The sequence below is a fragment of the Necator americanus genome, chromosome X, assembly GCF_031761385.1.
Source record: "Necator americanus strain Aroian chromosome X, whole genome shotgun sequence".
In the NCBI taxonomy this organism is placed as follows: Eukaryota; Metazoa; Nematoda; class Chromadorea; order Rhabditida; family Ancylostomatidae; genus Necator; species Necator americanus.
Genome location: NC_087376.1, coordinates 22,954,228 through 22,978,058, shown reverse-complemented (window position 1 = coordinate 22,978,058; position 23,831 = coordinate 22,954,228). Strand labels below are relative to the sequence as shown.

General features: G+C 44.3%; 9 protein-coding genes across 12 annotated transcripts; 3 read left to right on the top strand and 6 right to left on the bottom strand.

The window, feature by feature from the left end:
* Positions 1-301: 301 nt before the first annotated feature.
* RB195_024946 (uncharacterized protein) lies at positions 302-6,614 on the bottom strand (the record flags this gene model as incomplete). Of its 2 annotated transcripts, none has more annotated exons than XM_064212898.1 (4): positions 302-905; positions 5,245-5,338; positions 5,403-5,570; positions 6,407-6,614. In XM_064212898.1, 4 exons carry the CDS (start codon positions 6,612-6,614, stop codon positions 302-304), a joined length of 1,074 nt encoding a protein of 357 aa, XP_064068779.1. The 2 variants fall into 2 exon arrangements, with proteins under 2 accessions (XP_064068779.1, XP_064068780.1); XM_064212899.1 differs by lacking the exons at positions 5,245-5,338; positions 5,403-5,570; positions 6,407-6,614 and adding exons at positions 2,057-2,137; positions 2,275-2,408; positions 2,463-2,531.
* Positions 4,222-7,230, top strand: RB195_024945 (uncharacterized protein; the record flags this gene model as incomplete). Of its 2 annotated transcripts, XM_064212897.1 has the most annotated exons (4): positions 4,222-4,375; positions 4,429-4,519; positions 4,826-4,922; positions 6,619-7,230. In XM_064212897.1, the coding sequence occupies 4 exons, from the start codon at positions 4,222-4,224 to the stop codon at positions 7,228-7,230; spliced, it is 954 nt and encodes a 317-aa protein (XP_064068777.1). The 2 variants fall into 2 exon arrangements, with proteins under 2 accessions (XP_064068777.1, XP_064068778.1); XM_064212896.1 differs by lacking the exons at positions 4,222-4,375; positions 4,429-4,519; positions 4,826-4,922 and having other exon boundaries at positions 6,760-7,230.
* Positions 7,231-7,402: 172 nt separating this feature from the next.
* On the top strand, positions 7,403-7,795 carry RB195_024944 (uncharacterized protein; the record flags this gene model as incomplete). The annotated part of the gene is made up of 1 exon (XM_064212895.1): positions 7,403-7,795. One exon carries the CDS (start codon positions 7,403-7,405, stop codon positions 7,793-7,795), a length of 393 nt encoding a protein of 130 aa, XP_064068776.1.
* Positions 7,796-10,660: 2,865 nt separating this feature from the next.
* Positions 10,661-11,035, bottom strand: RB195_024943 (uncharacterized protein; the record flags this gene model as incomplete). The annotated part of the gene is made up of 1 exon (XM_064212894.1): positions 10,661-11,035. The coding sequence occupies one exon, from the start codon at positions 11,033-11,035 to the stop codon at positions 10,661-10,663; it is 375 nt and encodes a 124-aa protein (XP_064068775.1).
* A 25-nt stretch (positions 11,036-11,060) lies between these two features.
* Positions 11,061-11,417, bottom strand: RB195_024942 (uncharacterized protein; the record flags this gene model as incomplete). The annotated part of the gene is made up of 1 exon (XM_064212893.1): positions 11,061-11,417. One exon carries the CDS (start codon positions 11,415-11,417, stop codon positions 11,061-11,063), a length of 357 nt encoding a protein of 118 aa, XP_064068774.1.
* Positions 11,418-12,480: 1,063 nt separating this feature from the next.
* RB195_024941 (uncharacterized protein) lies at positions 12,481-12,873 on the bottom strand (the record flags this gene model as incomplete). Its single annotated transcript, XM_064212892.1, has 1 exon — positions 12,481-12,873. The coding sequence occupies one exon, from the start codon at positions 12,871-12,873 to the stop codon at positions 12,481-12,483; it is 393 nt and encodes a 130-aa protein (XP_064068773.1).
* Positions 12,874-13,089: 216 nt separating this feature from the next.
* Positions 13,090-18,998, bottom strand: RB195_024939 (uncharacterized protein; the record flags this gene model as incomplete). 2 transcript variants are annotated; one of them, XM_064212890.1, is made up of 3 exons in its annotated part: positions 13,090-13,656; positions 18,589-18,769; positions 18,859-18,998. In XM_064212890.1, the coding sequence occupies 3 exons, from the start codon at positions 18,996-18,998 to the stop codon at positions 13,090-13,092; spliced, it is 888 nt and encodes a 295-aa protein (XP_064068770.1). The 2 variants fall into 2 exon arrangements, with proteins under 2 accessions (XP_064068770.1, XP_064068772.1); XM_064212889.1 differs by lacking the exons at positions 18,589-18,769; positions 18,859-18,998 and having other exon boundaries at positions 13,090-13,515.
* RB195_024940 (uncharacterized protein) lies at positions 16,722-17,453 on the top strand (the record flags this gene model as incomplete). Its single annotated transcript, XM_064212891.1, has 1 exon — positions 16,722-17,453. The coding sequence occupies one exon, from the start codon at positions 16,722-16,724 to the stop codon at positions 17,451-17,453; it is 732 nt and encodes a 243-aa protein (XP_064068771.1).
* Positions 18,025-23,539, bottom strand: RB195_024938 (uncharacterized protein; the record flags this gene model as incomplete). Its single annotated transcript, XM_064212888.1, has 4 exons — positions 18,025-18,039; positions 22,163-22,304; positions 22,927-23,084; positions 23,411-23,539. The coding sequence occupies 4 exons, from the start codon at positions 23,537-23,539 to the stop codon at positions 18,025-18,027; spliced, it is 444 nt and encodes a 147-aa protein (XP_064068769.1).
* Positions 23,540-23,831: the final 292 nt, after the last annotated feature.

Here is a 23,831-nt window from a genome sequence, read left to right as displayed (position 1 = left end):
TCAATAAGAACTTTTCTCATTATTGAATGGAAAATCTTGAGAACAGATGCTTTGAGCCAGTTCCAACACGTGCTTTCTGTTAGGGGCTCAGCACCACAAACTTCATCAATTAATTAAGCTGGCTTAATGGACGGGCAGGTATTACAGCCTGACGTGGCTCTCAGCATCTTCGCATCTTCGGGTGTGTTGTCCTCAGACATTAACTCATCATGTTCGATGTTCAGTTAGGGTTTGCATAGAATCTATCCATCCGTCGCTGTTCCATAGGCGGCAGAATTTTACGTCTCGACTAAACTGCCTATCAACGCCAAGTGTCCTCAGATCTTCCTTCATCATCTCCGCGAAAACATTCTTTTACGACCAGGAGGGCTTTTCCAGTTTGGGTCTGGATCATCCTCAAGACAACGTGACCAAGACGATCACACGGTCTCCTCATAACGTGACCAGAGAAGCGAAGACGATTTCCCGTGAATACTTCAGAAAGCCGGGCAAGATGTTGATGTTTTCCACGAGTCATCTGCCGGCACATCATGTGCACTTCCGAGTAAAGTTCTTCGTTACACCACACCATCGGCCGAAAGGTGCTTAGCAGTCGTCTGAACAGCTCTCTCTCTCCGTGTAGTCCAGCTTCTCCATCACCGTCGACGGCGCTGCCTAGGTCTCCGATCCCTACATCATGATAGGGGAAATTGCGGATAGGTAGACACCCAGGTTTGACTTCGTTGGCGATGAGGGTTGACCATAGGCACTTGGTCAATGAGTTGACTGTCGAATTAGCTTTAGTACATCGCTGCTGAATATCTCTCTCGTAGCTGCCATCGTTTTTCAGCGTACAGCCCAAATAACAGAACTCATCCACGAGTTCGATAGGTTGTCCTGATTCCCGTTGAGGGTCTCGAAGAGACCTACATCTGCTTGCATTGATCAATAGGGAGTCGCAGTCCGTAGGCTGCAGCTAATTTCGGCACAAAGTTAATAACATCTTGTAACTTCGTGCTGCTAGAAGCGAATATTACTGTATTATGTCGTACTCGAGATCCGCCACGGGAAGTGCAGGCGGTGCTAAAATGACATCGGCGAAACACTACTCAACTGTTCTTCATATTATGTCATCAAAGGCAAAATTGAACAGAAAGGGTTCCGCCACGGGCTCTTGTCTCAGGAGATGTTCTCCTATTCATGTCGTTTATAAGGCGTACGAATTTTCCTAGAACTCCATCAGCGCGAGGCGCATTGAGAAGACGACCTCGGCGAGGAACATTGGAAGTGGCTTCGAAGTCCGAAAGCTATATGTAGAGGCTTCGAATACCGCTGCCAGTGAATACACTTTATTCACTCTCCTCACAATAAAGACCTGATCAATCGTCGATCAAGCAAGGCAAAAGTCGGCTTCTTCGTCGCAGGTGGTTTCTTCGCGATGTTTTATAAGTCGGTCCAAAACCTTGTTCGTGACACGTAGAAAAAGGGGTTCCGCAATAGTTTCTAGGGTCCGCGACGGGCAACTTCCAGTGGAGGGAAATTATGAAGGGGTGCCTACACGAGTAAGGTATCCTTTCGTCAATCCATATTAGACGGATGATCTTTGTCATCTCACGAATCCCAGACAATGAGGGATATTTCAACATTTCTGCGCTAATTCCATCGTCTCCACCCGAGTTTCCATCTTCTTTAGGATACAGACCAGAACCTCCGACTCGACCGTTAGTTCCTCGTTAACCGCCTCTTCAGCAAGGTGTTGAAATGTTCCCTCCATATGGGCAGAGTTGCCTCCCCGATAGTGGCTTTATTGGCAGTGCATAGGACAGACGAACACCTTTTTAGATTGCTGCTATTCTACTCTAAGCAGAGTACAGGCTTGTCTCAGGTTCTCGTCCTCCCACGCCTGTTCAAACTCCATTGCTCTTGGGCCTCGCTCTGCAGATGAAAGGCAAACTTCTTCTTCAAAACTCGGATCGTTCTTTTTGCACCTTCCTGAAGGCAGTCAGTTAAAAAAAACTCGGCGTTCCTAAGCTTCTTGGTCCGAACTCCAATATTTGTCAGCATCCACAGGCAGGACTTCTTTCTGAATTCCTCGTCCTTCAGACTTGCCATGTCGAGCTTCGGTTGATGTTGAACTCCAGGACTTTCTTCTGGAACCCTAACTTTAAGCTGAGAAGAACTGGGTTATGATCCGATTCGAATGTGACGTCTGACACACGTGTCGGTCTTCGCACATCCAATTCATTGATTTCCTTGTCAGGACGTAATCGAGTTGTAGCTTAAAAGTTGTCATACTCCGCTGGCAGTGCTCTTCTAGTGTTAAAGAGGTTGTCCTTTGCCACGTAAGCTGGTGGCGTCAATGATTCCTCTTGTGTGTGGAAGGCATCAATTCCAACAATTGCCGCCTGCTGGCTGGGTATGTCGGATATCTACATGTTAAGTTCATCATAAAAATCGTGCTTGTGATAGTCTTCAGCGGTCACCGTATTTGCGTGAGCATGTACGATCCAGATTTTGAAACGTCTGCGATCCGCAATCCTAGGAAGGCGCATTTTCACAATGTTGATCCAACCTCCTCCGCAGGGTTGTAGTATTCGTTCCTCACAGCTATAACGCAGCCTCCTATGTTCCTCTCATTAGCATCACTGCAGTAGATGATGTAGTCATGGATATTGATGACACGGACAGAGTCTAGACAGCGGCTTACTGGAGTTCATTCGACAGCGACTGGCACTTCAAAGTTACCGGACGGATGTTTGTTCCCAGTGATTCAATGTTCCCGTAAAGTATTTGGGTTATGAGGGTATGAGCTCTGGCAGTGCGGCGGACGACAGCATCTTCATGCAATCTTTGGAAAGTTGCGCCACATAAGTACCCGTTTTATATGTAGTACGCTCCTAAGGCGTATATCACATGCTTGATTGCGTTTAGTTCAAGTACTATCAGTGCGTTTAGTTCAAGTACAGTATTAGACCGACTGAAAACAATGCAGAGCACGCAAATAAAACAGAATACGAAGCTCATATACATTATATACACTGGGATGATCTCAACAAAAACTGCTTGTTTAGAGAAATGAGGTAACTGTGTAAGAACACAAGTCTACTACTAGTCCCGTAACCTAGATTTACACACTAGTGCTGGACTTACTGAAACAGATAACAGTCGAAATTCGGCATCGATAGCAAGGAATACTATAGTTGGTACATTAATACGAAATTAATGCTACGTAATGTACAGTATATAAACGTTAATTGTCGTGGAACTAGTGGATTTTAGTGGCTGAATCGTGGTCGTTGCAAAATGCAGAAACCTAGAAGTAATAAATTAATCAGATTTGGTGCCTCTAGAAGTTCTATAAACTTTTCAGACAAATGTATGGCATTTTACAGTTATTGCGAACTAGGAAACAACAAATGAAGAAAGTATAAAGGAGTCCAAAGTTGTATATGAGTCGTTGTGGACTCTTCTTATGCTGATAATAATTCACTTCATGAGGGAACAAAAGAGGTAGTCTAATTTTTTCGCAACTATACCGACATCTAACGTCGCACAATATGTACAGTATGTGCCTACGCCACTAGAAACTCGCAATGGTGTTTTCACTTGCAAGAGCACATAGCAATAACAGTGAAAAAAATGTTCTTCAAGAACATTTTTTTCACTGTTATTGCTTATAAAAACTAGTAGATTCACATTCGTGCTGAATGAAGAAACAAGACAGCAATAATTTAGGTTTCGTTAATTTCTAGATTCAGATGATTTGAGACACTGATGTAGAGAACCCTTCGCCTTTTCAAAGGATAAAGGAGTGCACGGCATTGATCACTCCCTATCACGTTGACGACAAGACATTTTTTTCATGACTGTCGCGTGGGACGACACATTTTTCTTTGTTGAAAATTTGATAACTATCAAATAAATGAGTGATTATGATTTAAAAATATCAAAAAAAAGCGCAAAAGACGAGAAAACAGATTTTAAACCCTCTTGCTATGTTCCTGTTTCAGATTTTTTCTGTTTCTATGTTCTAATTTCTTCAAACGGTCTTGATCACTCCAGATAAAATTTGAGTCCGCGGTATAAAATTAGGAACTCTGAAAGTATCATTGTCTTTGTGAGTTATCCTCATCTGTCACCACGAGCGTTCTGGATGCCGATATCGACTATCTCAACGGAAGCCGTGACAATTTGCTGCTCGACAGCGATGCAGAAGTTTCCGACTGTGTGGATGGCGATTGCATGGCTCCTGCTGTTGTTCCTGACACTGATGAATCCTATTATGAAATGACATCTCGGATGACGACAACGACGAAGAAGCAGAGAACACTCAGAAAGACGACGCTCAAAAACATGAGAGATGGACCTTCAGCGAGCCTGTTGGAGCCAACCCAGAGTTAGACAACTGTGAGACGCCGCTTCAATTTTACTAGCTGTTTTTCTCTGAAGAACTCCTTGCCATGGCAGCCGATCAGACCAACGTCTACGGACAAGAAAAGCATCGTAACTGGACTCACACGGGCACATATGAACTGAGAAGGTTCTTTGGTTTTTGTTTGCAGACGTCCCTTTGTTCATTTGATAATCTGTGGAATTACTGGTCGCTGAAACCTCGGAACGTGGCTAGAAATGGACACTCGATTGCAGAAGATTTTATGATGGTCTTCAGAGGTCCATCTGAAGAGATCCAAATGCATCTTCACTTTGCGACAACACTGCTGCCGACAAGACGAACAAGCTTTACAAACTGCAGCCTATTCCTTGTAGCCTATCTAAATGACCGATTTCAAGCCATATATAGATCTGAGAGAGAGCTGTGCATCGCCGAGTAGGTGGTGTCATCCAGAGATCGAGTTTCGTTTTGGCAGTACAATAGAACAAAACGTCATCGATTTGGAATCAAGCTCTTCAAGCTCTGCTCTGGTGCTGGCTACACTCAAAAGGTTAAAGTTTATGACGGTTGAGATGTAAAACGGACAACCAGTGTGGTATCGGCTGTAGTACTGGAGTTGATGGGCGGTTTTCTGATGCAAGGGCGTTGCTTCTGTCCCGATAACTGGTACACCAATTTAACGCTTGCCCATAGTCTCCTCAAGAAGATGGAGATGGAGGAAACCCTACAAAGAAATCGTGAGGGCATCCCTCATACCGTCAGAGACAAAAAAAAACTGCAGAGAGGAGAGTAAATTCACAAGCAGAACCTGAGAGGAGTGCTGATTCTAAAATAGAAGGAAAAGAAGGACATTCATATGCTATCTAACAAACGTGATGCCAGCTTTCAACCAATCGGGAAGCCCTTGGTTGTTGCTAGATATAACATGATGAAGGAATTCGTTGACCTTAGCGACCAGATGACTACCTAAACTGCGTTTGTGAGGAAGACACCCAAATAGTATATTCGGCTGTTTTTTTCATCTCTTAACCCAGACTGCCTTGATCAACGCTTCGTTTTTGTACTGCGAGAAGGTCAAGAAGATCAGAATCAACCACTTCAAAGAGTTGATTGTTGACAACTTGCTGTACAAGAACTTCAACAAGATCTCGTTCAAGATCTCGCAAGCGGAAGCTGGTGTCTGATCCAAATGCAAAGGCTAAAGACAGATGGTTTTGCTCTGACTGCTACAGCTCGATCTCTGAAACTTCAGACAGATCGACTGTCCGGAACTGGGCTAAGAGGACTAAGGCAAAGTGCTGTGACTACAACAAATTTTTCTGTTTAGATTGTTTCCAAACAATTCATAATTGTTGATTGTTCTAATAAATGTTGTTGGTAATTGTTTGTAATTGTTGGTGAAAAATAGAATAAATGTAAATATAAATGGAACCCGAAATTCAATGGTGAGCTGGTCGATGCCAACATAAGATACTTCTAAGTCTAAACTGATTATTTGAACAGGAAACAAAACAATCGAGCACATTTTGACTAAAATAATATACCATCGTGCAGCATTGAGCGACATTGTCGTCAACGTGCTATGAGGACACACCTACGCGTTTGACTTTATTTCAGATTTGCCTCACAGTGACTGGCGGAAACAAACCGACGTATCATATCAGTGTTTTTATCCTAGCAAACAAGTTAGGCATCGATTTATCGACTCCGAAGGGACGAAATGCTTGCTTGCACTAGAGCAGTTTTGAACCAGTGATCGTGCGGACACAGCTGGACGTTATCAGGACTGCGCTGCACCCTCCCCGCTCGCCTATTTATGAAGCAAAAAAAAAGCTTGAACAGCAGAAGAATTCATCCAAATGCGTTGTGCACGTTAGTGTTTATTGCGATCCAGTATTTCTATGGTTGTGTATATCTGTTTCAATATCATATACACAGTTTCATAGGGAAAAAATGTTGTCAATTGTTGTAACATTGAATTGTCGAATATCAGGAATGCTAAGTCTTAACGTTCTTTCTTCCACGACGGTTTACCGCCTCTAAGTGGCGTGGAGGTGACTCTGGGCGTCGAACTGCGATGCGCAGCGGAGGTTCGTCCTCCGGCAGGGTCTTCCAAGCTGAGAAGGAGTTCGAAACATCCGACATTCCGACTTCTCGGAATCGTAAGCCTAGCTAAGAGTAAACCACTGCTAAAATTCACCACCGTCTTGGCAAAATGTCGCAATGTGGCTCCCTGATCCATATAGGTTTGGCGACGACCTGTGGTGAAAGCTAAGCTCACCGAGGCAGGGCTGCTTAGTCTGGGGAAAAGTCTTTTTGCCACTCCAGCACATTCACTGCCTCAGTACCCTGCACACCGGGCTCTGCCGTCTCAGACGTTGAACGGTATGGCGACCGGTGAGAGACGATCAAATCTCAGGACGTCATTGATTCTGGACCAAGGCGACACACGCACGACTCGCCATGGAGGCTATCTCAGACTGTGTACTTACAGCGCGAGAGCAGTGTCCACAGACGCTGACTTGCATGCCCTTCTCGGAGCTGCAGAGCGTATCAAATTTCACGTGACTGCTCTGCAGGAGACCAACTGCAGAAGGAGCGACGTAGGACAGGTGAATGACGGTACACTCGTCATTTGTGGAGAGAAGGTTCCGTCGCGAAATGTAGGCGGTGTTGGTTTTGTTATGCACCCATCCGTCGTCCATCTTGTCTCACGAGATCCTGTCACCTCGTTTGGTCATTTTTCGCCCCCCTCCCTCTGCGCCAAAAACCCATCAGTATCACCAATTGCTACTCACCAACATCAGCAGCTGATGAGTCCTAATTGGACGAGTTTTACGAGGAGCCGAAGGAAGTGATCCGCAACGAGAAGTGCTTTTACAAATTCGTTGTCGGAGACTTTAACGCAAAACTAGGAAAGGCTACGGAAGAAGAATACAGGATCGGAAGATTTGGACTAGCCTCGCCTCTTTCATGGGAACCCTCTTTTTATGAAGAAAGATCATCGTCAGTGGAAATGGGAACCGCCCAATGGCGCGACTCGTGCGGAGATCGACCACATGCTCACCAGCCGGAGGTGGTGTATACTTGACGTCTCAGTGGTATCATCCTTTTGTACTGGTTCTGATAACCGTCTCCTTCGTGCGAAAATGCGACTTAGCCACCCGATGGAAAAGAACATCTGCTATCGGCAACGAAGGTGAAAAGAAGTCGTTTAGGACGATTGCGTACTCGAGGACTGCTTGTCCTAAGGTGACTGGCACATCGAGGAGGACCGTGGACTACGAGATGCTGCTCAGAGGATTCCGAGCCTGTGCTGAATGCGCCTCGAAGCTGCGGACGACAAACTTGGATCGAATTTCGAAGACCACCAAGGAATTGTTGGAAAAAAGAAGCACGTTGAGGCTTGATCCGAGTGCATAGCACGTTGAGCGGTTAGTGGCAAACACTAGCTGCAGAAAACCGTTGCAGGAGGATCTTTCGAAATACAGGCAGAAGAAGATTCTGGAAGCAGCACAAAGAAGAACGAGTCTTAAGAAGTGCCGCAGGGATCTCCGCGAATATAATATTTCGCTAGCAGCCTTGCTGAGCGAAGACGGGACTCGCACGTCTTCTCGTCATGAGATGGAAATCATTACGGAGAGGTTGTACTCGAACCTTTTCCGTTCATCAACTTCTGTGTCAAGTCTGATCATCCCCACTGGTGAAGCTCCACTACGGATTCTCCCTTCGGAAGGAAGTACGAGTCGCTATCAAGAGCATGAAACCTTGCACAGTCCCCGGACCTGAGTTTATATCAGCAGACTTTCTTCGGGTTTCATGTAATCATAGCAGGGCACATGACATCCTAAGACAAAGAAAGGATCCCAGACCAGTAGAAGACCTCGCGAATCGTTCTTATCCATAAGAAAGGTGACCGAGAGGACCTTCGGAACTACCGTCCGATATGCTTGCTGGGCGTGTTATACAAAATATTCACTAAGGTCATCCCCATGTGCTTATCTAGGACGCTGGATGAAGCCCAGCCTCAAGAATAAGTTGGATTCCGTCAAGGGTTCAGCTGGTTGGTCCACATATAGACCGTGTCGATGGTCATAGAGGTTTGCCAGAAATACCGTCCGCCTCTTGTTTTAGCCTTCATCGAATATGAGAAAGCCTTTGACAGCGTAGAAACGAATGCAATACTGTCAGCGCTGGTCGATCAAGGTGTGGACGCGTGAGGACATTAGCCAATTGCTAAAGATGCTAAGAGCCAAGAAAATTTTGATCCTCTTAGCGTCCTTCATAAAAAGAGAAGCTACTGGGCAGCTCTTGTGCGTGATTGGGAAAAGGAAAGTTTTGTTGGAGCCGACTCCAGGAAACTGAAAAACAACGGAAGCACAGCGGATACAGTACAGATGAAGGGATGTTTGCGGAGGTCGAAACCAGTGGTAGTCTGGTGGTTCCATATTCGGACTATTTAAAGGGTGAGGGGAAATATATCACGAAAAGTCGACCAATTTCTGTACGTGAGGGAAATGTTTTACGTTTTCTTCCTTTTTTATAAAGGCACAATTCAGACCGCTAGATTCAGGAAACTCAACACCAAAATGTGGGGGGCGCTCAGGAGGTACCCAAGCAAACTGGGTGCAGCCGATGTATGTGCCTGGAGCAGCGATCGGCGCACTGTGCATCATTAGGCTCCGCCCACCCCTTGCACAGAAGGCCTGCGTGACATTTCTACTTGGATACCCTGATAAAACGAGCTTATAAAAAATGAAAGGGTAATACATGAGCTCCACAATGAGAAACCCGTTTGCAAATGAAGATTGCTCCGTAATAGTGACGGGAAAAGGCGTTATACTTCCAAGAATGAAAGAAAAATAATGGAATAACAGAATACAAAAGTAAAACCGACTGATTAATTACTAAGGGAACGAAATGCGATGTTAACTGTTATCTCCGTTGATTTTCTGTGAAGTCACATACTACATATAACATATGTATATAACACTACATAATGTGACACTCACCCTACAGCTTTCATAGTTCGAGGCAATGCAAATGAAGTTTTTAAAGGTGAGTGTAGGCTGCAGACGCATTTTGAGATACAAACTGATTGACATATTTGAAAGCTTTCTCTATATAAATACTGCGAGCGAATATCATTACTTTGTTACGGACAAGGGCACATAAGCTATATTTGTAACATATATTCTAGTAGTTATGATTTCTATCTTTTTGTACGAGTAGAAATTTGGCTTCAGGTCATACTTTTGTTAGTCGCCAATCTATACATGTATATTTATGTATGTATATATCACTTCGTATTTTTCCACGTTTGAAAAATCGATGTGGCTAGAAACAATCATTGACTGACGATTATGCGGCGTCTTGTCCGCAAGATATGCCTGCAGGGATATTGTGTACCTTCATGATAGTTTTCGCACTTGCCAGGACGATTAATACCATCAGTCAAACAAGAATAAAACAATCTAACATAAACTAAAACAAATAAAAAACAAACTAGAACAAACTATGTTTAGAAGAGTGTGAGAATAATACATATCACTAGAAAAATAAGGCGACTACGAATAGGATTTCGAAAACAAATACAACCAAGATTAAGCTTCTCGAGTTTTGAATCCGATAAGAAGTAAGCTATCTCTTGAGTTTTACTCACCATTCCATGCTCATGTCCACCATCTACGTGGATTGCAACGGTCATAATCGCATTGTGGAGTTCTTAGATCTTTGGTCAATTTTTCTAGGTTCAGCTGCAGAAAGTAGATGGGCGGGGCATTCTGCATGCGCAGTGGAAGGGTTTGCTGTCGCTACCGATCGCAGCGTAGCGCAATCATCGACGCAAACAACTCTTAAGGATATATTCTGACAGCTGCTCTGAGTACCTCCTGACGCGCACCCTCAATATGTACCCACAGTTGCGACATAAAGGTCAACAAAATGTGACATATTTATTCCTTCTTCTCCCAGTGTTTGTTGAAGTTAGTGCTCCAAAATACGAAGACCTTTGTGTAACAACCTAATATTAGCGTACAAAATGCAGCAAATAGATGTAATATATACATCACGAGTGGTCATCAACGGAAAGCGCATCGTTTACTTGTCAGGTGAAACCGATGCACTTCAGATTTGTTGTTTTTAATTCCCAGTGAAATAGTTGGTTATGCGGTGTTTTTATCTACCATAGCTTAGCAACCGTGGGAGTCCTTTTAGTTGGCACCTCAAAACGTCAATTTCTGAATTGAAGAACTTTACTTAGATGCTTGAATACTTAGATGGCCCGCTTCACTGAACGTGCGGGCCCCAGCATTTCTTCCACTCGTTTCGTTTCCTCGCCATTGTCATCCAAGATGTTCTCAAATATCGCGAGTGACGTTGACGAGGTCCTTGAGCCGTATGCAGCTGAGCTCTCAGCTGGTCCATCCGTGTAGCTAACACGTCACCCCATCTCGTTGGAGGTCTCCCTCGAGGGCGTTTAGCATCTCTTGGGATCCACTTTAGTGTTCTTTTAGTCCATCTTCTCATAGTGTGAAGGGCCCATCTATGCTTTGTTTTCAATACATATTCCGCTAGATCGCGAAGACGGAACATTTCTCTTAAGTCGGAGCTGCGAAGACCGGCTAGGTGTTGTGTGTGCGCCGGTTGAACTTCAGAAAACATCTCTCAAGGGCTCTGTGAGTAGTAATTAGCTTCCTAGACGTGGTAGCGGTGTCTGTCCACGTGTCCGCTGCGTAACAGAGCGCTGGAAGAACTGTCGAGTCGAAGAGAAGGGCACGAAGATTTTGGTCCGTAGGTCCGTAGCTTCCCTGACGGATGCGAATGCTGCCCATGCTGCTCTCATTGTTCTATTCAGTTCTTCCTTCAACTCGTTTTCCATGTTCATAGAACGCCCAAGGTATGCGTATGACGAAGTTTCCACGATTTGGGAGCCTTCAAGTTGTGCCCTTCCGTCCTCGCAGTAGGCGTTCTTCATGAACTGTGTCTTCTTTCTGTTTATTCGCAGTCCTTTTTTCTTCCCTGCTTCGTTTAATTCGTTGAGCATTGTTTCTGCTTCATTGGTGCTGCTTGAAAAGAGAACGATGTCGTCCGCAAAACGAAGTTTCGAGAGAAATCTTTCATCAACACGTATGTGCTTCTTCCCAGGAAAATGATTTCATTATCCATTGCAGTGCAGCCGTGAACAGCCTCGGCGATATAGTATCGCCTTGTCGTACACCTTTTCCAGTAGTATGGGTATGGTGAGGGGGCGGTGGAAAAGCTGTATCTTAGTGTTACATAATCGTAGCAACTGGCTAATGTCCTCACGTACGACGCGTCCACACCTTGATCGACCAGCGCTGACAGTATTGCATTCGTTTCTACGCTGTCAAAGGCTTTCTCATATTCGATGAAGGCTAAAACAAGAGGCGGACGGTATTTCTGGCAAACCTCTATGACCATCGACACGGTCTATATGTGGACCAACCAGCTGAACCCTTGACGGAATCCAACTTATTCTTGAGGCTGGGCTTCATCCAGCGTCCTAGATAAGCACATGGGGATGACCTTAGTGAATATTTTGTATAACACGCCCAGCAAGCATATCGGACGGTAGTTCCGAAGGTCCTCTCGGTCACCTTTCTTATGGATAAGAACGATTCGCGAGGTCTTCTACTGGTCTGGGATCCTTTCTTTGTCTTAGGATGTCATGTGCCCTGCTATGATTACATGAAACCCGAAGAAAGTCTGCTGATATAAACTCAGGTCCGGGGACTGTGCAAGGTTTCATGCTCTTGATAGCGACTCGTACTTCCTTCCGAAGGGAGAATCCGTAGTGGAGCTTCACCAGTGGGGATGATCAGACTTGACACAGAAGTTGATGAACGGAAAAGGTTCGAGTACAACCTCTCCGTAATGATTTCCATCTCATGACGAGAAGACGTGCGAGTCCCGTCTTCGCTCAGCAAGGCTGCTAGCGAAATATTATATTCGCGGAGATCCCTGCGGCACTTCTTAAGACTCGTTCTTCTTTGTGCTGCTTCCAGAATCTTCTTCTGCCTGTATTTCGAAAGATCCTCCTGCAACGGTTTTCTGCAGCTAGTGTTTGCCACTAACCGCTCAACGTGCTATGCACTCGGATCAAGCCTCAACGTGCTTCTTTTTTCCAACAATTCCTTGGTGGTCTTCGAAATTCGATCCAAGTTTGTCGTCCGCAGCTTCGAGGCGCATTCAGCACAGGCTCGGAATCCTCTGAGCAGCATCTCGTAGTCCACGGTCCTCCTCGATGTGCCAGTCACCTTAGGACAAGCAGTCCTCGAGTACGCAATCGTCCTAAACGACTTCTTTTCACCTTCGTTGCCGATAGCAGATGTTCTTTTCCATCGGGTGGCTAAGTCGCATTTTCGCACGAAGGAGACGGTTATCAGAACCAGTACAAAAGGATGATACCACTGAGACGTCAAGTATACACCACCTCCGGCTGGTGAGCATGTGGTCGATCTCCGCACGAGTCGCGCCATTGGGCGGTTCCCATTTCCACTGACGATGATCTTTCTTCATAAAAAGAGGGTTCCCATGAAAGAGGCGAGGCTAGTCCAAATCTTCCGATCCTGTATTCTTCTTCCGTAGCCTTTCCTAGTTTTGCGTTAAAGTCTCCGACAACGAATTTGTAAAAGCACTTCTCGTTGCGGATCACTTCCTTCGGCTCCTCGTAAAACTCGTCCAATTAGGATTCATCAGCTGCTGATGTTGGTGAGTAGCAATTGGTGATACTGATGGGTTTTTGGCGCAGAGGGAGGGGGCGAAAAATGACCAAACGAGGTGACAGGATCTCGTGAGACAAGATGGACGACGGATGGGTGCATAACAAAACCAACACCGCCTACATTTCGCGACGGAACCTTCTCTCCACAAATGACGAGTGTACCGTCATTCACCTGTCCTACGTCGCTCCTTCTGCAGTTGGTCTCCTGCAGAGCAGTCACGTGAAATTTGATACGCTCTGCAGCTCCGAGAAGGGCATGCAAGTCAGCGTCTGTGGACACTGCTCTCGCGCTGTAAGTACACAGTCTGAGATAGCCTCCATGGCGAGTCGTGCGTGTGTCGCCTTGGTCCAGAATCAATGACGTCCTGAGATTTGATCGTCTCTCACCGGTCGCCATACCGTTCAACGTCTGAGACGGCAGAGCCCGGTGTGCAGGGTACTGAGGCAGTGAATGTGCTGGAGTGGCAAAAAGACTTTTCCCCAGACTAAGCAGCCCTGCCTCGGTGAGCTTAGCTTTCACCACAGGTCGTCGCCAAACCTATATGGATCAGGGAGCCACATTGCGACATTTTGCCAAGACGGTGGTGAATTTTAGCAGTGGTTTACTCTTAGCTAGGCTTACGATTCCGAGAAGTCGGAATGTCGGATGTTTCGAACTCCTTCTCAGCTTGGAAGACCCTGCCGGAGGACGAACCTCCGCTGCGCATCGCAGTTCGACGCCCAGAGTCACCTCCACGCCACTTAGAGGCGGTAAACCGTCGTGGAGGAAAGAACGTTAAGACTTAGCATTCCTGATATTCGACAATTCAATGTTACAACAATTGACAACATTTTTTCCCTATGAAACTGTGTATATGATATTGAAACAGATATACACAACCATAGAAATACTGGATCGCAATAAACACTAACGTGCACAACGCATTTGGATGAATTCTTCTGCTGTTCAAGCTTTTTTTTTGCTTCATAAATAGGCGAGCGGGGAGGGTGCAGCGCAGTCCTGATAACGTCCAGCTGTGTCCGCACGATCACTGGTTCAAAACTGCTCTAGTGCAAGCAAGCATTTCGTCCCTTCGGAGTCGATAAATCGATGCCTAACTTGTTTGCTAGGATAAAAACACTGATATGATACGTCGGTTTGTTTCCGCCAGTCACTGTGAGGCAAATCTGAAATAAAGTCAAACGCGTAGGTGTGTCCTCATAGCACGTTGACGACAATGTCGCTCAATGCTGCACGATGGTATATTATTTTAGTCAAAATGTGCTCGATTGTTTTGTTTCCTGTTCAAATAATCAGTTTAGACTTAGAAGTATCTTATGTTGGCATCGACCAGCTCACCATTGAATTTCGGGTTCCATTTATATTTACATTTATTCTATTTTTCACCAACAATTACAAACAATTACCAACAACATTTATTAGAACAATCAACAATTATGAATTGTTTGGAAACAATCTAAACAGAAAAATTTGTTGTAGTCACAGCACTTTGCCTTAGTCCTCTTAGCCCAGTTCCGGACAGTCGATCTGTCTGAAGTTTCAGAGATCGAGCTGTAGCAGTCAGAGCAAAACCATCTGTCTTTAGCCTTTGCATTTGGATCAGACACCAGCTTCCGCTTGCGAGATCTTGAACGAGATCTTGTTGAAGTTCTTGTACAGCAAGTTGTCAACAATCAACTCTTTGAAGTGGTTGATTCTGATCTTCTTGACCTTCTCGCAGTACAAAAACGAAGCGTTGATCAAGGCAGTCTGGGTTAAGAGATGAAAAAAACAGCCGAATATACTATTTGGGTGTCTTCCTCACAAACGCAGTTTAGGTAGTCATCTGGTCGCTAAGGTCAACGAATTCCTTCATCATGTTATATCTAGCAACAACCAAGGGCTTCCCGATTGGTTGAAAGCTGGCATCACGTTTGTTAGATAGCATATGAATGTCCTTCTTTTCCTTCTATTTTAGAATCAGCACTCCTCTCAGGTTCTGCTTGTGAATTTACTCTCCTCTCTGCAGTTTTTTTTTGTCTCTGACGGTATGAGGGATGCCCTCACGATTTCTTTGTAGGGTTTCCTCCATCTCCATCTTCTTGAGGAGACTATGGGCAAGCGTTAAATTGGTGTACCAGTTATCGGGACAGAAGCAACGCCCTTGCATCAGAAAACCGCCCATCAACTCCAGTACTACAGCCGATACCACACTGGTTGTCCGTTTTACATCTCAACCGTCATAAACTTTAACCTTTTGAGTGTAGCCAGCACCAGAGCAGAGCTTGAAGAGCTTGATTCCAAATCGATGACGTTTTGTTCTATTGTACTGCCAAAACGAAACTCGATCTCTGGATGACACCACCTACTCGGCGATGCACAGCTCTCTCTCAGATCTATATATGGCTTGAAATCGGTCATTTAGATAGGCTACAAGGAATAGGCTGCAGTTTGTAAAGCTTGTTCGTCTTGTCGGCAGCAGTGTTGTCGCAAAGTGAAGATGCATTTGGATCTCTTCAGATGGACCTCTGAAGACCATCATAAAATCTTCTGCAATCGAGTGTCCATTTCTAGCCACGTTCCGAGGTTTCAGCGACCAGTAATTCCACAGATTATCAAATGAACAAAGGGACGTCTGCAAACAAAAACCAAAGAAAAGAAAAAAGTTTTATATTCATATTTATTTTATTTTTCACCAACAATTACAAACAATTACCAACAACATTTATTACAACAATCAACAATTATGAAAATAAAATCAAAGTACAACTCTATACGAGCCGTTCGCAGTACTGGTGATTTCAGCGAAAGCGTCTGAGAAGGAAATTGTGTCGCCAGCGGCGAAAAGACCGCGAAAACGAGTAGACGTCAAGAACGAGGGAGTTTGAAACGATATGGGGGACACGAACGCCCGGAAGACCATTTCTTTACTAAAGCAGTATGGCGGCAAGATAAAAAGATGTTCTCCAGTCCTCAACACTGCAATACAGTGGCTTCCAGTGAAGCAACCCAACAAATTTGAAGGGATCACTTCGAGAACTTGCTGAACCGGCAACTGCTGTCACCTCTTGAACTCGAGCGCGTTCATAGGCCGACATATGCGGTTAACGAGGAACTAACGGTCGAGTCGGAGGTTCTGGTCTGTATCCTAAAGAAGATGGAAACTCGGGTGGAGACGATGGAATTAGCGCAGAAATGTTGAAATATCCCTCATTGTCTGGGATTCGTGAGATGACAAGGATCATCCGTCTAATATGGATTGACGAAAGGATAACTTACTCGTGTAGGCACCCCTTCATAATTTCCCTCCACTGGAAGTTGCCCGTCGCGGACCCTAGAAACTATTGCGGAACCCCTTTTTCTACGTGTCACGTACAAGGTTTTGGACCGACTTATAAAAAATCGCGAAGAAACCACCTGCGACGAAGAAGCCGACTTTTGCCTTGCTTGATCGACGATTGATCAGGTCTTTATTGTGAGGAGAGTGAATAAAGTGTATTCACTGGCAGCGGTATTCGAAGCCTCTACACTTGGCTTTCCCGAAGTCCAAAGCTGCTCTCGATTCTTCTCACCTAGATCGTTTTCTCAACGCTCTCCTGTTCAATTTCATCATCGATGACATCATGCGAAGAATAGTCGGTCAGTGTCCTGCTGACATCGTCTTAGCACTATCAGACCTCTTGACTAATCTCGAGTACGCTGACAATGTTATATTCGTGGAAAGCAGTATGAAACTTCAACATGTTGTCAACCTTGTATCGAAGCCTATGGACTACGTGTACGCTTTGATAAGCGCAAGCAGATGTGGGCTCTTGGATATCTCAAAGTCAGGGTGGAACGGACAACCAATCGTATTCGTCGATAACTTCTCTTACCTGGGCTGTATGCTGAAGAACAACGGCAGCTACAAAAAAGATGTTCAGCAAAGGTGCGCTAAGGCTACTTTTGCATTTAACTCCTTAAAGGCAGCATACCAAGAATCTGAGGTGGCGCGGATTTCAGGTGGAGTATCCGTATACGGGGCCGTGTATTATGGAGACCGGGGTGGTTCCGCTCATCTCTCCCTGCATCACTGCAAACAGCCGCCTCCAAAATGCTGTTTAGTACGACGCACGCTACGCGTGCAAGAATGGCGCGCTGCAATAGAAGGCATCGTACAAAACAGCATTCAGGGGCTGGCAGCTTGCAGTGATTCAGAGGGAGATGAGCGAAATTACCCTAGTCTCCATAATATACGACCGTGTATACGGATACTCCACCTGAAATCCGTACCACCCCAGATTCGTGGTATGCTGCCTTTAAAACTGTCACTGATGAGTGTCCTTGACAAGGCAGGAATTTTGCATTTAGCGTAAAAGAGCGAAGCGAGCATATCCCTCATCAAACGATGGTGACTATTCATATTATCACTCAAAGAATGTATTTCGAAGTCGCATCCCCTGCGAAAGAAAGGCATCTAAAACTGGAAATATGAGTAAAATTAGTGCAATCCAAGTTGCACATGTCGCTGAATAACGGCGCTCACAGTGAACTTGAGTAAAATTTTACATTTTACTAAGAGACGTTTTCTATATGTGCCCAGAATTCGGTATTTCTATCCTTTCTAGTTCTTCTGGATCCTAGTAAAGAAAAATGGCAAATTTTTCTTCTATTTAAGGATATTTTAACTAGTTTTAGAGAGAACCAAGAAAAGTACAAAAATAAAAAATAGCGGTAAAAGTTTCCTTGATGCTCTATCGGAAAGATAGATTTCCTTGATGCTCTATCTGCTGCGCGTCAAAATGTATGTGATTTCGAACAAAATTCAATAACTTAGTTCATACCTTATAAACACTTCCTCTGTTTGAATATTTCACAGTGAGAAATTTTTCCTACTAGAACCTTGTTTTAATTTCTTCACGTTCCTCTTCGTTCTCCTATACGTCGTTAGTTGAGAAAAAGCTGAAATTTGCTTTCTCAACTACCAAAGAAACCAGTGTCGCTAAAAACGGTAAATCATTTTACATCGCAAACCTTCCTCTACAATACGCAACCTAATTTCCCTTTCTAGGTCTTCTTTTGGCACCTAATTATAAATATTTACTCCACCTTGTCAAAATCTATGCTAATCCTGTACCCAATCAAAGTCAGTGTTTACCGCTAAAATCACCTCCAAACCGTCATTACTGTAAATTTATTTCTAGTCATCTGCATTTACTTCACTTAATGTTCATCATATTACTTTATTTTAATTCTAATTTATTCATTAATTCTAATTTATTCCTTCAATTTTATTCATTATATGCACCTTTTAACTGCCACGTTCAACGATAATATTACAGAGAATGAGAGGCAAGGAAAGAAGAAGAAAAGGTGATCGACGCAGAAACGTAGGTAATGGAAGCGGTTTGGAAACATATTTAAGGTCGAAGGATCGAGTTTGAACTACACGTTTGAACACAAAGGTGATAGATAATAATAGATCGTGCATCTCTATATAAGTTGACTTACTTGACTTAATCGGCGGGCTGATGTCATCGCCTGACGCGAATACTCGCATCTTCGCCGAGGTGTGCCGATCTCTGCTAGTAGATAGATAGATAGCTCCGCCCAACCTCGATCTTCTGCGAGAGCTTGCACAGAATCAATCCATTCGTCGCTATTCCATCTCTTCCGAAACCTTACGCCTCGCCTGAACAGCTTATCCACGCTGAGTATCCTCAGGTCCTCTTTCACGACTTCAGTGCAGAGCTTCCGTTTACGAAGTAACTCCCAACGAACTCCTCGTTGGGAATTACTTCGTAAACTCGTTGAACAAAGCGATCTGCCTGTCTATTTAATACATTATCAAAGAAGCGAAGACGATTTTCTGTAGCCACTTTCGATGGCAGTGCAAAATGTTGATATCTTCCACGTGTCATCCGCGGTACAGCACATCGGATTCCGTGTAAAGCTGTTCATTGTGGCATACCTTAGGCCAAAAGCAGCCAAGCAGCCGTCTAAGCAGCTTTCTTTTCGTGCAATTAAGCCTTTTCATCACCGTAGATACTGCTGTCCTAGTCTCCGATCCGTACATCATGATAGGGCGAATTGAAAATAGGTAGACTCGCAACATGACTTTGTTGGGGATGGGGACGATCACAGGCATTTCGTTAAGGAGTTAAATGCAAAAGTAGCCTTAGTGCATCTTTTCTGAACATCTTTCTTGTAGCTGCCGTTGTTCTTCAGCATACAGCCCAGGTAAGAGAGGTTATCGAAAAATTCGACTAATTGTCCGTTCTACTGTGACTTTGAGATATCCAAGAGCCCCACATCTGTTCGCGCTTATCAAAGCGTACACGTGGTCCACTGCTTTCCACGAATATAACGTCGTTAGCGTACTCGAGATCAGTCAAGAGGCCTGATGGTGCTAAGACAATGTCGGCAGGACTCTGATCGAGTTTTCATCGCATGATGTCATCGATGGTGAAATTGACATGGGGAGCGTTGAGAAAACAATCTAGGTGAGAAGAATCGAGAGCAGCTTTGGACTTCGGAAAAGCCAAGTGTAGAGGCTTCGAATACCGCTGCCAGTGAATACACTTTATTCACTCTCCTCACAATAAAGACCTGATCAATCGTCGATCAAGCAAGGCAAAAGTCGGCTTCTTCGTCGCAGGTGGTTTCTTCGCGATGTTTTATAAGTCGGTCCAAAACCTTGTACGTGACACGTAGAAAAAGGGGTTCCGCAATAGTTTCTAGGGTCCGCGACGGGCAACTTCCAGTGGAGGGAAATTATGAAGGGGTGCCTACACGAGTAAGTTATCCTTTCGTCAATCCATATTAGACGGATGATCCTTGTCATCTCACGAATCCCAGACAATGAGGGATATTTCAACATTTCTGCGCTAATTCCATCGTCTCCACCCGAGTTTCCATCTTCTTTAGGATACAGACCAGAACCTCCGACTCGACCGTTAGTTCCTCGTTAACCGCATATGTCGGCCTATGAACGCGCTCGAGTTCAAGAGGTGACAGCAGTTGCCGGTTCAGCAAGTTCTCGAAGTGATCCCTTCAAATTTGTTGGGTTGCTTCACTGGAAGCCACTGTATTGCAGTGTTGAGGACTGGAGAACATCTTTTTATCTTGCCGCCATACTGCTTTAGTAAAGAAATGGTCTTCCGGGCGTTCGTGTCCCCGTTTCAAACTCCCTCGTTCTTGACGTCTACTCGTTTTCGCGGTCTTTTGCCGCTGGCGACACAATTTCCTTCTCAGACGCTTTCGCTGAAATCACCAGTACTGCGAACGGCTCGTACAGAATTGTACTTTGATTTTATTTTCGCAAATGCAAAGGCAAACATTTTCCGCATTAGAACAGGGAGCGTTTTCCTTGCAGCATCCTGGACTGCACTTTGTGAAGGGATCCGCAGCGCTAAGCATCTTCCTGGTCCGTACTTCAACATGAAGACACACACTTTGGCAAAATTTCGTTCTGCATTCTTCGTCTTTCAGACCTGCCACGTCGATTTTGAGTTGAAGAGAAATATTTCCTCTCGTGGAGCCGTATCTTAAAGTTGAGAGGAACTGAAACGTGGTCAGAGCCAAACGCAACGTCCCAAAGAGCTTTGGATATCCGACTGAGAAGTGTCCCTCGTCAGAACGTAGTCGAGCTGGAGTTTAAGAGACTTCATCTTCCGATTGCGCTGCTCTTCGGAAAAGGGTTGACTCTAAAGGGTTGACCCCTGGCAGCTGATGGCGTCGATGATTCCCCTTGAACGTGGGAGCGATGATGAAGTCCGTCTGCTCGGATAAATCGACCACGAGGTTACCGTTGTCCGACGTGCGCTCCGCTGGATAATACTATTTTCCTAGCACATCGGATTGTTGTTCGAGCCCCACCTTTGCATTTGCGTCGATTTCGACAATGATCACCTGCAGGCTTGGTATTTTAGACATCAACACATTGACTTCATCATAAAAGGCGTTTTTTTCCGTTGTCGTCAGCGACTCCCGTAGGTGCGTGAGCTCTTACGATCCAGAGTTTACATCCTCTGCGATCCCGCAGTCGTACAAGGTGCAGACGACATTGAGCCAAATTCCTCCCATCAGGTTGTTGTGATTGTTCCTCACAACTACCGCGCAGACATACTCTCTTCTCATCGGCATTGCCGCAGTATATGGTGTAATTTTCGATGCCGATGACGGGCCAGTCTCTCATGCGTGTTTCCTGCGGTGCAGCAAATGGCACACATAGATATGTCGCAGAAGCCTAGACAAGGCGGTTTGTTGGAGTTCAATCAATAGTGCTCAGCAATTCAGCGCGACGAAACGAGTGGTTGTTGCTAAAGATTCCATTTTCCCTTCAGGCAGTTGACCTTTCAGGTTATGGACTTTGGCGATGTGGGGGACGACAGCACCCTTTTGCAATGCATGGGAGTCCTTCGCCATATAACAGTGCGGATTATATAGCTCGTACGTTCCCAATGCGTACACTCGAACGCCTGATTGCGTTTAGTTAAAGCAGGGCCACCACGCGCAGGTAGCAATCAGATATACAGATATAAATCATATATATATATATATATATATATATATATATATATATACATATATATATATATATATATATTATATAATATATATACATATTATATATACATAAGTGAATTTTTACTTAAGGTGATCAAAACGGACCTTTCCAGTAGCAGTCACACTCATAGCAGCCCGAAAATGTTACCGAAAAGTTGGGGGTGTTTGTCTCATGTGTAACATGAGACAGACAACATGAGACATCGGTTTTCACAAGTTGCCTCTCTCAGTGATTGCTATAGAAAATTCAAGACCTTTTCTCCCCTATGCAGCAAGCAGACATCAATGTTCGAATGAAAAAAGTAGAGAAAAAAACTAGTAAGTCTTACTTTACGTACACACAAAACTTATGTTCTCTTTAGCATACGAGCGAAACCAAAATCTTTAAAAACAACATATGCCAAAGATCAAAGCCAAGAACTGGTAAGCAAACGCTCCAAATTACGGTTCGGAAGCAAACGAATGTGTTTTCAAATCTGGCCAATTTAAAGCGTTTAAGAAGGTAAGGAAAACACACCTGTTCATAATTGCCAGCAAGTTGCTGCGATTGGGTTTTCTCCATGGAACTGACAAGATCATTAAGGGAAACCAGCAGAGTAGCAAAAGATGGACGACTCTGAGGAACAGCATGCCAACATGGTAGCATAATATCATTATATCTAAAAAGAGAAGAAATAGTAAACAGAGAGTAAAATCGAATCTGTGAGCTCCATTTTGGAAAGGATCTGTTTACAATGCTACAGAAAAAAAAAACACAGATCTAAATATGCTGGTAAATGGTTCGTTCAAAAATGGTAGACGGACTTTCAAAACAATAGCAAATCAGAAATTCACCTTTCACTACTTTCAATATCCTACTTTTTTTAATGGTAGTGAACGCTCAGTTCTAATTAGACAGGTTTAATTTCAAATTCATCCATCTCTATTTATGAAACCACATACATTTCTTGTTTCACGACCGTTTTCTCAGAGGACGAGTAAAAGGGTCAAACACTGGGAAAACCAAAAAGTGGATGAAACCAAATGGGAATTTCGATGAACAGCATAAACTAATACTGTTTGTTGCAACTAATTCCGAAAATCAAAATGTTTCAAGAAGCGCAACCGAAACTGAACGCCGAATTCCGGACAAGTTAGCAAAAGGAGGTGAGCAACATTGTCGTGGATAATTAGTGAAGATTACTTAATACTGAAAGCTCACAAAAAAGACCTGGGGAGTAGGTAGAAAGAAACAGAAAATATAAAATAAGCGTAGCTCATCTGCATTGAGAAAATACGCACAGTTGGACTGGGCAGTATTCAGGCAATGGCAGTCTTTTGTCCGATTGTAGATATTCAATAATTTCAATCCCTTTCTTGCCGTCATATGGCGTTAGTCCACGTGTGGTCAGCTCCCAAAGTACAACTCCATACGCCCAAACATCATTTTGAAATGTGAACTGAAAAAAAGCACGTCGAGAAATAACTCGAATACGAAAGCTCTTCCACAGACAACAATTCAAATATCAGAACAGAAGTTTGTGCGTTATATGGGCACTGCCTAAGAATTACTTATCAAGATGCAGTGATAAACAATAGTTGGGGTGACGACTGATACGAAAGGAAGTGCACGAGGCTATCCGATTCTTGAAAGTTAAAGTTTATTTTATTTTATTCACATACACCAATGGTGCACCAGAAAAGAAGATAAAGAAAACAAAAAAAAACAAATGGAACATCCTTTGTCTGAGTCAGAGATTCTTAGGAGTAAAAAGAAACTACAAACTCTACTGAAACCGGAACCCAATTTATTGCCAAAGAAGACTGGTGCTGTCTCTTCCTGCGGTAGATAACAAGTGCTAATGTCAACATGTCGTTCTCCTACTCCAGAAGGTGAAGAATCCTCTTGTGACATCTACTATCTCCTCCAGAGCGCTTATCATTGGTCACGTTGCCGAAACATCAACGTTCGGAAAGCCAAATTCGCCCAAGGCATAGGGAGCACGTTGAGCTAAAAGCGAGTCTGACAGGAGACCTTAAGCAGGAGGGTTCACCAACTTTTGTGATCCTCAAACGACTGACCACCACAATCTAGACAAGCGACAGCCAAGAGCAAACCTGCCAAAAGATGCGGTACTTAGCAAAGAAGGTTATTCCGAAGTAATTGAGAGAGGAGTTAGTATGACGCATGAAATTAAAGAGAGATA